Source organism: Ahaetulla prasina, chromosome 16 (genome assembly GCF_028640845.1).
Source record: "Ahaetulla prasina isolate Xishuangbanna chromosome 16, ASM2864084v1, whole genome shotgun sequence".
In the NCBI taxonomy this organism is placed as follows: Eukaryota; Metazoa; Chordata; class Lepidosauria; order Squamata; family Colubridae; genus Ahaetulla; species Ahaetulla prasina.
The window spans coordinates 2026962-2039089 of NC_080554.1; the positions used below are offsets into that span (position 1 = coordinate 2026962).

At 45.6% G+C, this 12128-nt stretch overlaps 1 protein-coding gene across 1 annotated transcript in view; it reads right to left on the reverse strand.

Moving 5' to 3' along the window:
* Positions 1-10942, reverse strand: part of FIBCD1 (fibrinogen C domain containing 1) — a 31637-nt gene extending 20695 nt beyond the window's left edge. The window contains exons 1-3 of the mRNA XM_058159371.1: positions 10469-10942; positions 5654-5813; positions 3276-3412 (exon numbers count right to left, since the gene is read on the reverse strand). Of these exons, the coding sequence (XP_058015354.1) occupies positions 3276-3412; positions 5654-5813; positions 10469-10942 (771 nt within the window). The remainder of the gene's footprint in view (positions 1-3275; positions 3413-5653; positions 5814-10468) is intronic.
* Between the last annotated feature and the right edge of the window lie 1186 nt (positions 10943-12128).

The following is a 12128-nucleotide window of genomic DNA, read 5'->3' on the forward strand; positions in this document are numbered from 1 at the left end:
ATGCTAGTTGTTTTCGTTTTAGGAACTCTGCTCCCCCCTGTCCAAATATAATCAAATGTGCTCATGGTAGCAATTACCCGTTTCTTTTCTAACATTAAGATGGACTTTGGGGGGGTGGGTAAAAAAGGAGATTTTAATTCTCCCAAGAGACGAAGAAAGTTGGATGCCTGGCAGAAGGATGGGCATAAGGGAGTGGAAGGGAAGGGAAGGGATAAGAAGGGAGAAATGGGATGGAGAGGAAGGAAGGAAGGGGAAGAAAGAAAAAGAATGAGAAAGAAAGAAAAAGAAGGCAGGAGGAAGGAAGGAAGGAAGGAAGGAAGGAAGGAAGGAAGGAACTAGAAGGGAAGAAAAGAAAAATGAGAAAGAAAAGAAAAGAAAAGAAAAGAAAAGAAGAAGGAAGAAAGAAAAGAAGGAAAAATGGAAAGGATGGAGGAAGGAAGGAACTAGAAGGGAAGAAAAGAAAAGAAAAATGAGAAAGAAAAGAAAAGATGGCAAGAGAAAGGAAGGAAGGAAGAAAGAAATAGAAAGGAAGGAACTAAGGAAGAAATAAAGAAAAGAAGAAAGAAAAGAAAGAAAGGAAGGGAGGAAAGAAGGTAACAGTAACAGAGTTGGAAGGGACCTTGGAGGTCACCTAGTCCAACCCCCTGCTCACGCAGGAAATCTATACTAGGGATTTGAACCGCCGAACTGCCGACCTTTTTTGATCAACAAGCTCAGTGTTTTGAGCCCCCTAACCAGGGAAGGAAGGAAGAAAGGAAGGAAGATGGAAAGATAAAAGAAAGGAAGGAAGGAAGGAAGGAAGGAGAGAAGGAGTAGAGGGAGGGAGGGAGGGAGGGAGGGCTAGAGGAAGGAAATGAGAAGAAGAGGAAGGAAAGAAGCAAAGAAGGGAAGGAGGAAGAAAAAGATGAGAGCAGTAATGAAGGAGATTCAAAGAGAAAGGAAGGAAGGAGGGAAGGAAGGAAGGAAGGAAGGAAGGAAGGAAGGAAGGAAGGAAGGAAGGAAGGAAGGAAGGAAGGAAGGAAGTCGGTTGGTTTTATGATCCTCAAATTCCCAACCAACAACTTTAGAGTGAGTTTTCTTTCCAGGAAAAAAAAGATAAAATAGTGACATCCAGCTGGCTCAGAATCCAGCAAGTCATAAGGTTGATGGCATGGATGTAACCAGCGAGACATCCATTAACTTCTAACCCCTTTGCCCAGCTCTAAATCCAGACCGGCCAAGAGGGCATAACAAACTGATCAGGAGTTCCTTCCTTGATTTAAGGCACACACCCATTTGTCTTGCTCAGACTGGGACCAAACAAGGGAAACCCACTGGGAAGGTTAGCAGCAAACTCTGGAGCTGAGATAAAACCTGATTTTTTAAAAAATGATTATTATCAAACTTGGCAACTTTTAGATGTGTGGACCGTCTCCCAGAATTCCTCAGCCAGTGTGGGAATTCTGGGAGTTGGAAGTCGACACATCTTAAAAGTTTGCCAAGTAAGTTGGCAGACCAAGGATCTAAACTGTTCTTTAGAAAAGCACTTAACATTCTGAGCTAAAACAAACCCAGGCTCATTATGTTGATTAGGGTGTATCAATTCAACGGTACCCACCAAGCATCTAACTGCTGGCATATCAAACAGCCCCCTTTTCTGTACAGCAAATGGGCCAGGCAGCCATATCTATTAATAATAAAGTTGACATTATTGCAATCTTTCACATTTACACTTGTATAGATTTATTTTCCCATCTGCTGTTCTCCGGAAATTAGTTTATTTTGCACCCGCATGATGAAGCCAATGCTAGTTGTTTTCGTTTTAGGAACTCTGCTCCCCCCTGCCCAAATATAATCAAATGTGCTCATGGTAGCAATTACCCGTTTCTTTTCTAACATTAAGATGGACTTTGGGGGGTGGGTAAAAAAGGAGATTTTAATTCTCCCAAGAGAGGAAGAAAGTTGGATGCCTGGCAGAAGGACGGGTATAAGGGAGGGGAAGGGAAGGGAAGGGAAGAGAAGGGAAGGGAAAAATGGGATGGAGAGGAAGGAAGGAAGGGGAAGAAAGAAAAAGAATGAGAAAGAAAGAAAAAGATGGCAGGAGGAAGGAAGGAAGGAAGGAAGGAAGGAAGGAAGGAAGGAAGGAACTAGAAGGGAAGAAAAGAAAAATGAGAAAGAAAAGAAAAGAAAAGAAAAGAAAAGAAGAAGAAGAAGAAAAGAAGAGAAAGAAGGAAGGAAGGAAGGAGGAAGGAAGGAACTAGAAGGGAAGAAAGACAAATGAGAAAGAAAAGAAAAGATGGCAAGAGAAAGAAAAGAAGGAAGGAAAGAAAAGAAAAGAAAAGAAGGAAGGAACTAAGGAAGAAGAAGAAAAGAAGAGAAAGAAAGAAAAGGAAGAAAGGAAGGAAAGAAAGAAAGAAGGAAGGAAGGAAAGAAAGAAAGAAAAGATGAGGAAGGAAAGAAGGAAAAAGCAGAAGAAGAAAAAATGAGAAAGAAAAAGATGGAAGGAGGAAGGAAGGAAGGTCAAGAGGGTGAAGGAAGGTAGGAAAAGCAGGAAAAAGAAAAGAAAAGAAGGAAGGAAGGAAAGAAAAGATGAGGAAGGAAAGAAGGAAAAGCAGAAGAAGAAAAATGAGAAAGAAAAGATGGAAGGAGGAAGGAAGGAAGGTCAAGAGGGTGAAGGAAGGTAGGAAAAGCAGGAAAAAGAAAAGAAAAAGAAGGAAGGAAGGAAAGAAAGAAAGAAAAGATGAGGAAGGAAAGAAGGAAAAAGCAGAAGAAGAAAAAATGAGAAAGAAAAAGATGGAAGGAGGGAAGGAAGGAAGGTCAAGAGGGTGAAGGAAGGTAGGAAAAGCAGGGGAAAAAAGAAAAAGAAAAAGGAGGAAGGAGGAAGGAAGGAAGGGAAGGGAAAGAAGAACATTTTCGTAAACTTGACATTTGCCCATCACTGAAGACGAGAGGCATTTGCAAGAATCAAGGAGGGACAGATTCATAGAAAGAAACAAACCCCATTTTTAAAAATTCTTGAAATCTTCAAAGTCATTGAAGACATTCCGACCCACTCAACCTTTTGCTTGCTGTCCAAGACCACACCAAGCGCAAATTCCCTCGCCCCTCCCTCCAGAAAGAAACCCCCCCTCCTCCTCCTCCCTGATTCCCTTCCGAGGTCCCACCTGGCCTTCTCCTCCTTCCCCCCTTGCTTCTCCTCAGTTTGATGTCCACCTTGAGGGAAGGTCAAGCGGTTTAAACTCCAGGGAGGGGGGAAGAGAAGAGACCCACCCAGAGCGGCCATGCCCTCCCCTTACCGTCCATCCTCCACCATCGGTGGTCATGTCGCAGTAAACCTGGAACCCCTCGGGGTAGTGGGTGGGGAAGACGGAGAAGACCCCATCACTCTGTTGTCCACCGGCGTAGACGTCAAAACAATCCCGAGGCTTTGAGCCTGCAGCAAGAGATGGAATAAAAGGATGATGTCAGATCCGTGTAGCTGCCATCCTTCCGAGGAAGGGGACTGTGGGAAGGGTCTCTAGTTTCTTTTAGTCTAGCTGTATGCCCTGAAGGACCTCATATCCTGCTTTGAACCTGCCTTGCTATCACCCCTTTTCCGATAAAAGGTCCCTTTTGAAATTCCAGATAGCTCAGTGGCTAAGACGCTGAGTTTGTCGACCGAAAGGTCGGCAGTTAAGCGGTTCGAATCCCTAGCACCGTGTAATGGGGTGAGCTCCCTTTATTTGTCCCAGCTTCTGCCAACCTAGCAGTTCGAAAGCACTTAAAAAAATGCAAGTAGAAAAAGGGATCAATTTGGTGGGAAGCTAACAGCGTTCCGTGCTCCTTTGGCGTTGAATCATGCCGGCCACATGACCACGGAGACGTCTTCGGACAGCGCTGGCTCTTCGGCTTTGAAACGGAGATGAGCACCGCCCCCTAGAATCGGGAATGACTAGCACATAGGTGTGAGGGGAACTTTTACCTTTTACCGTTGAAATTCCAAGTTTCAAGAGTCTTTACTTTCTTGAACAAGGGGGAGAGGCTGGGCCTTACAGATAATTTGTTAAGAAGAATGGGGGAAACGAGGCAGGCAGGAAGGTTAATTAATACCCTAATTAGAGCTTCACTCAGTTCTTAGGAGGGGCTCTCTTATCTGTGCTAATTGTTTGTCTCTATAAACTGTCTTTTCTTCTCATGGTTTCAAGACCCTGGATGAACTTTGAAGGGTTTCATTTGTGGGACAAATTAAGCTCAGAATTGATGGAAGACACGGAAAGAGATTTCTCCCTCAGCTTTGCCAAACCACAAAAACAACAACAACAATATGTATTTCGGTCCTCTTGGCGAACGATGGGCCTCCTACGGGAAGGTGGAAGGGTTTGGTTTCCCTACTCAAAGGATATCTCCACCTCAGCTTTCAGGGAAAGTGTTCCCTGAGGTAAACGAAAAGAGTCAACCCGGATGCGATTTCAAGTGAAATGGATTCTGAAAACAAGAGCGATGGGTCCGTTTTAGGATGAGGAACGTGTTTCTGATAGAGGAGAACAATTTGTAGCTCACGATGGTACTATGGGGTACTCTCTTGAGCTTGGTGGTTTTCTTGCAGGCGTTTCATGACCCAACTAGGGAACACCATCAGCATTAGAATGAATGGGTGTGTGGAGAGGAGGAGGAGGAGGAGGAGGAGGAGGAGGAGGAGGAGGAGGAGGAGGACTGTGAGGTCCTTGTGCTCTCTGAACTTGGTAATTTTCTTCCAGGCATTTCATGACCCAACTAGGGAATATCATCAGTGCTAGAAGGGAGTGGGGTTTGTGGAGAGGAGGAGGAGGAGGAGGAGGAAGAAGAAGAGGATAAAGAGGAAGATAACACTTCCCATCAGGTAACATCTGAAGAATGTTGACTGTCATAAATACAGGTAGTCCTTGACTTACAACCATTCATTTAGTCTTCAGAGTTACAACAGCACTGAAAAATGGCCATTTTTCACACTTACAACTGTAGTCGCATCCCTGTGGCCATACAATGAATATTCAGGCGGTTAGCTACTGATTCATATTTATGACAATTACAGCGTCCCCCAATTACAGCGTCCCCACGAAACAACCAGGCTACTCAGTTAACCACCGGCAGTGATTCGCTTAACGACTGCGCTCAAGAAAGATCGTAAAGGGCGAAAACTCACTTAGTAACCGTCTGGTTAGTGATGGAAACTTTGGGCACAACCAGGGGTGGGGCTGCTGGGGGTTCGCAGGGGTTCGGGAGAACCTCCAGCTAAGATTCCGTGCAGTTTGGAGAACCCCCAAATCCCACTCCTGGCTGGCCCCGCCCACTTTTCTCCTCCCCTCCCAGGAGTCCCCATGTGGCCCGTTTTGGATGTAGGTAAGTGCAGGGCGTGTGAGGAGGCTCAGGGAGGGCAAAAAACAGGCCTACTGGAAGTTCGGGAAGGCCTCCAGAGCCTGGGGAGGCTGTTTTCGCCCTCCTGGAGGCTCAAAGAAAGCCTCCGGAGCCCGGGGAGGGCAAAAACACCCCCCCACCCCACCATGGTACAGGAGGCTGACTAGGCCACACCCACCATGGCCACGCCCACCCAGCAATCAGACAGAGAACCCCTTGCTAAAATTTTTGAAGCCCATCCCTGGGCACAGCTGTGGCCGTAAGTCAAGAAGGAAAAGAGGGGGGAGGGGATTTGACCCACCATTCGGGCATCCTTTGGGCCGCGTGGTCCGGGATGGGATCCGCTGAAGGTCCGCCTTCATGCGTGGTCGGGCGAGGCCGCGGTCCTTCTGCAGAGTCTCCAGAATATCGCTGACGGAGCTCACCAGCCTCGCTATGTTGGTCTGGCTTTCGGAAAGCAGCTGCACGTAAAAAAATAAATAAAGAATAAATAAAGATCCCCTCACCTCTTGATCTTTCACTTACTCGTTCCTTCTTTTTTCTTCTTCTCTCTTTTGGGAAAGACCCTGTGTTTATAGCTAGTCCTCGACTTACGACCGCAGTGGAGCCCAAAACCTCTGGGGGCTGAGCAAGGAACAGTTATTAAGTGACTTCTGCCCTGCTTTACGGTGCCTTCCTTGCCACCGTTGTTCAGGGAAATCCCTGCGGTTGTTAAGCGAGTAACACGGTTGTTAAAGGGAATCTTTCTTTTCCCCCTTGACTTCGCCGGTCGGAAGGTCGCGAAAGGGGAAACACCCTCCCCGCCACCGTCGTAAATACGAGTCAGTCGCCGAGTGTCCGAATTCAGATGGTCCTACGTCGCTTTTTTCCAGTGCTGCTATAACTTTCGAACGGTCACTAAATGAACCGTTATAAGTCGAGGACTACTTACAATGAATTTGTAAGAGAAGAGAGCTCCATTTACAAAGTATTAGGCCGTTCATTTCTTTCGCCAGAAAAGAAAAATGGGGATTTATCAAGCCAAGCGGGGGCTGGTGCATGCTTTTCATTACAGTGGGAAGAAGATCCAAATATAATAAATAACGATTTTTTTCACCTCCCCGTTTATCCGAAAGCTGATACCTTTCATCAGAAAATCGCTAGTTTCTTCTACTGGCTGCATCCCGCAACTTTAAAAAATAAATAAATCAACAAGTCGTTTCCATCAATGTCTTAATTTGGTCAATGTATTGACCTGACCTTTGGATTGAACTTTTGATTTTTAAGGTGAGGGGCGGGGCGTGGTTTATAGTTCATTTATTTATTTTATTTTATTTTATTAGATTTTTATACCGCCCTTCTCCCGAAGGACTCAGGGCGGTGTACAGCCGAAATAAAATACAGAGTATATACAATTAAAAGAAATTAAAAGAAACTATTAATAAATGGCCGATAATTTAAAAAAATTTACACATATTTAAAATCTCTAAAACCCCAATTTAAAATCAACTATTTATGCCAGTCCTGCTTGAGTGAATAAGTATGTTTTTAGCTCACGACGGAAGGTCCGAAGATCAGGCACTCATCATCAAATGTGAGCAATATTTCTTATTCCACAGCCCTGCAGGCTAGGGAAGCAGGATGTTCTTGTCTTGTCAAGGATGGCAGCCAGATATTTATCACAATTTTGGTAAATCATGCTTGCCAATAGTATATGGGCCCCTCCGTTGGCTCTGGTCTCTTTTACATTATTTTGATTTCTGCACAGAAGGCTTTAAAAAAGCAACGGTCAAAAAGTTGCTGGAGAACATTTTAGCGTTTTAAGATTTGGGATTAGTAACTGAAAAATGGACATCAGTCCTCAAAGCTAAACTCTAAACAGGCACAAAACTTCCAAATTTGCACCTGACTGAAAAATATTTACATTTTGTCTTTTAGACCAATGAAAATTTCCCCAAATTTATTGGAGCAATGCAAGGGAAATCTTTGGCTGAATATTCTAATTGCTTTAACATTTGAGTCCAAATGTTGGCTTACGTTTGTGCCAAAAAAAGAAGAAGAAGTAATTAATAAATTCAGATTTAATTTGTTGATGCCCAGAGAGAATGTTGGCTGTCATATCTACAGGAAGTCCTTGGCTTATAACCATTCGTTTAGTGACGGTTCAGAAAAAAAAGTGACTTATGACCAGTGGTTGGCTGCCACCGGTTCGGCCAAACCGGTAGTTGTGACCTGTGGATTGGCCTGCCCACCCGCCCGGACGCAATCCCATCCTATATCACTGTGTTGTTTGACGTCAGACGCATTTGCAAACAGCGCGCGCAAGCGAATTCCCATGTTTTGTGACACTGCACGCATGTGTGGACGGCACATGCCCGAGTGAATTCCCGTGTTTTGTGATGCACATGAGTGGACGGTACATGCACAAGCAAAGCAAGTGTGCGTACGTGCGTTCTCACATTTCCGGTGCTGGGCGAACCAGTTGTTACGGTATGTGACGCCTGCCTCTGCTTGTGACCATTTTTCACACTTACGACCGTTGCGGCCTCCCACTTGATCAAAATTCAGACGCTTGCCAAGTGACTCATATTGGCCCAGTGTGCAGCAAAGTCATTGGGGAAGCCAGATTGGTTTACGTCCTCCATTTCGGAGAGAAATTTGAAGACATCGCCCAACCCATTTCTCCAGTCCCAGATTTTTTGCATTTTTGAAAGGCTGTTGAGGCTCATGTTTCTTTTATATTTCTCTCCTAGTCTCTTAAAAAAAAAACGTTGCACTGCCGTTAAAGAGAAAAGAAATTGTTGTGGGAAACAAAGCTTGGTTATATATCAAAACAAGAGAACCATCTCGGCTGCCCTGTTGGGTCCTGCGCCTGCTGTTTTCAAAAATTACCCCGTTTCCAGCACTAAAGGAGAGCTAAGTGAGCCAAGATTCTGGAATTCTGTAATAGCCAGGAGTTGATGTAGTTTTGCAAATTGCCATGCCAGAAAAGAGATTCAACATCAGCCAGCTTTGCAAACAGCCTCACAAAATGAAAGAAAGAAAGAAAGGAAGGAAGGAAGAGGGAGGGAGGGAGGGAGGGAGGGAGAGACAGAGAGAAAGAAAGGGGAGGGAGAAAGGAAGGAAGGAAGGAAGGAAGGAAGGAAGGAAGGAAGGAAGGAAGGAAGGAATAAGGGCCGGTGAATAGCGCAGGCTGGTAAAGCCTGTTATTAAGAACACAAAGCCTGCAATTACTGCAGGTTCAAGCCCGGCCCAAGGTTGACTCAGCCTTCCATCCTTTATAAGGTAGGTAAAATGAGGACCCAGATTGTTGGGGGGGCAATAAGTTGACTTTGTAAAAATATACAAATAGAATGAGACTATTGCCTTATACACTGTAAGCCGCCCTGAGTCTTCGGAGAAGGGCGGGGTATAAATGTAAAACAAAAACAAAAACAAAAAAACAAAAAGAAAGAAAGAAAGAAAGAAAGAAAGAAAGAAAGAAAGAAAGAAAGAAAGAAAGAAAGAGAAAGAAAGACCCATGACGTACACACACCGTGGTCGTGCGCTCTCGAAAAAGCGAGCTTGCAATTGCAAGAAGAGGACGCAAGGCACTTTGCATTTCATTTGAATTTCTGAAACAATCTGCAATTCAGAATAGAACATTGCCCTTGTCAAACGAACGACTCGGCAAAGATTAATTAGCACTTTCAAATTGCGCCTGGTATCGAATCTGGCCAATCTGGGAAGAACTGCCATAAAACGGGAACCTCTTCCAAATCGATTGGGTGAAGATGGTTGGAAGCTGCTGTCCCAGGTTTTAAGACTTTCCGATGTAAGAGACGGTGGTCTTGGAGCAATCATCCTCAACAACTTTAAGATGTACTGGACTTACGTCCTCGACTTACGACCGCAATTGCGACTGTAACTTTCACTGCCAAAGTAAAAGCCTGTCTAGGTGGCTCGAGTGGCTAAGACGCTGAGCTTGTCGATCAGAAAGTTCGGCAGTTCGAATCCCTAGCACAGGTCTCCTGCGTGAGTGAGCAGGGGGTTGGACTAGATGACCTCCAAGGTCCCTTCCAACTCTGTTACCGTTAAAAGTGATGCAAGACTGGGTTTTTATGACCTTTTTCTGCAGTGGTTGTTATTAAGCACGTCAACACTTTTTTTCTTTTTGACGGATCCAGTCATTAAGTGAATCACACAACGGTTAAGCCGGTCCGCCTTCCCCATGGACTTTGCGTTGCAAAAGGTGAAATTGAGGATTGCCTATATTTTTTAGTAATCAGTCAAATGCATTTTTAGCCCACCATCATCAAAAGAATTCCTAGTGGCTTGCGTAAAATTGGCTAGGCCTCTACCTACATTCTCTCTCTCTCTTTTTTAAAAAATATACTTCATTGTAAATGTTTTAAATGTGAAAAACGGTCATAAGTCGCTTGTTTCTGTGCCATTGTAACTTTGAATGGTCACTAAATGAACTTTGTAAGTGAAGGATTACCTGCATGCCTCTTGTCTGGACTGCCTCACAAGACCGATGGTGCCTCTTTCCCCTTGAACCCAAACCTTCGATCTATCTGTTTTGGCCCAGCTCCCCAAAGACGACAAACCCCCTGAAGTGAACTCAAAAGATTCTTTAATTAGGAGCGCCGGCAACCCCGGCAAAAATTTTCTCTCTCAACACAGACTAACAAAATCCGTCTGGCAGAGAGATGAATAGTTGTTCTGCCACATCTATTCATCTCCGCCCCCTGCTTTTTATCCGCAGAGCTAGGGTGGGGCTTTGCTAGCAGCGGTGGCTCTTCCATCCCAAGGACCAGCCCATAGATTTCCACTGCTCTCCTCTCCTCTGCCTTCTGCGCATCCGTGCATCAGGCACTGGACCCAGCTATTCCTCCTCTTCCTCATCAGTCACCTGGGGTCTGTTGACTCTCCATCTGAGTCAGGCTCCACCTCTCTCTCTCTCTCTCTCTCTCTCTCTCTCTCTCTCTCTGCCAGCTCCATTCCCTCTTCCCCCTCAAAGCTCTCAGGTTGCCTTGACGCTGGCCCTGACTCCCACGCCTCCTCCTCCTCCTCCGATTTGGCTGCTGGAGGGCCACAAAACTACCCCTTCAAATTGAACCTCAGCTTTGACGATCAAGTCCCATCTTTGACTCACCTGTATGAGCCGCCCTTGTTCATTCTGGAGGGCACTCAGCTCTTGCCCGATGGCGCCGTGCCCCTTCTTCAGATTTTCACACTCCGTCCGGAGCTGCGTGGCGTGAGAGAGAAGCTTGGTGACCTCATCCGAGAGGCCTACCATCAAGGCCCTCTCTTGCCCCTTGGACGACTTGGTCTCGGCATCGTGTTCCGTCACGACTCTCAGGAGGGACGACTGCAGGCCTTCCAAGCGGACGAAGCTGTTGGCTTGGTTGGGACAGTTGGGGTCAATGAAGATGTTGATGCGGGAACTGTCGGCTTTCTCGATGGTGACCAAAGCGTTGGCATCATCTGGGTTGGTGGTGATGACGGGCGGGGATTCGGTGACCGGTGTGTGGTAGTGGTTCATGAAGAGGATGGCGGCCGTGACGGTCACGGCTAAGAGGATCACCACGGACAGAAGGACGGTGCAGAGAATGTAGCCGCAGTTCATTCTCTAGGAACAGACAGAAGGCGGGGAGAGGGTGAGGTCATTTTGGAAGCCCACCATGATGTCCCATGGAGGAATCCAGCCCAGTCCTCTCAGCCCTGCGATCTTCTCTGTGTTCTCACTTAGCCCTTGCAATGGGGAGTGATGACAATAGAGCTGGATCCAGAAAATGAATAATAATCGATATAGAACAGAATGGAAAATAGAATGTAGAATATAAAATAATAAAAGAGTTGGAAGGGACCTTGGAAGCACTCTAATCTAACCCCCTGCTCAAGCAGGAGACCTTATAGCATTTCAGACAAATGGTTGTCCAGATTCTTCTTGAAAACCTCCAGGGATGGAGCTTCCACAACTTCAGGAGTCAAGTTGTTCCACTGATGAATTGTTCTAACTGTCAGGAAATTTCTCCTTAGTTCTAGGTTGCTTCTCTCTTTGATAAGCTTCCATCTGTTGCTACTATCATCTATCTCTCCCTTTCTCTCTCCCTCCCTCTTTCTCTCCCTCCATGGTCTTTTATCCATCCACCCATCCACCCATCCATCCATTCATCTACATCTTTTATCTATCTATCTATCCAGCCATCCCTTCTATCAATCTACCCATGTCTTCCATCATCTGTCTGTCTGTCTGTCTGTCTGTCTTTCTCTCTCCATCCATCCATCCATCCATCCATCCATCCATCCATCCATCCATCCATCCCAGGGGTGAAATCCAGCAGATTCTGACATGTTCCGGAGAACCGGTAGCGGAAATTTTGAGCAGTTCGGAGAACCGGCAAATACCACCTATAGCTGGCCCCAGAGTGGGGAGGGAATGGAAATTTTGCAGTATCCTTCCCCTGCCATGCCCACAAAGCCACACCCACCAAGCCACACCACACCCACCAAGCCACGCCTACAGAACCGGTAGTAAAAAAAATTGGATTTCACCACTGATCCATCCCTCTTTCTGGGACTTTAAAAAAAATCCTACTCCTCTTTAATGCCGTGTGAAGATCTGCCAGACAAGTATTAAAGAAGACAGCTATTAAGATGGTTGAGAGCCCAATATAACTGCAAGTCAACAGAGGAAAACAGTTTGTTCAAAGATGATGATTGTATGAAGATGTATGTGCCATCCAACTCCCAATGTCTAAAACGAGTCCATTTAAAAAAAAATATATCCCAGAAAACAGAAGCGTAGAGGA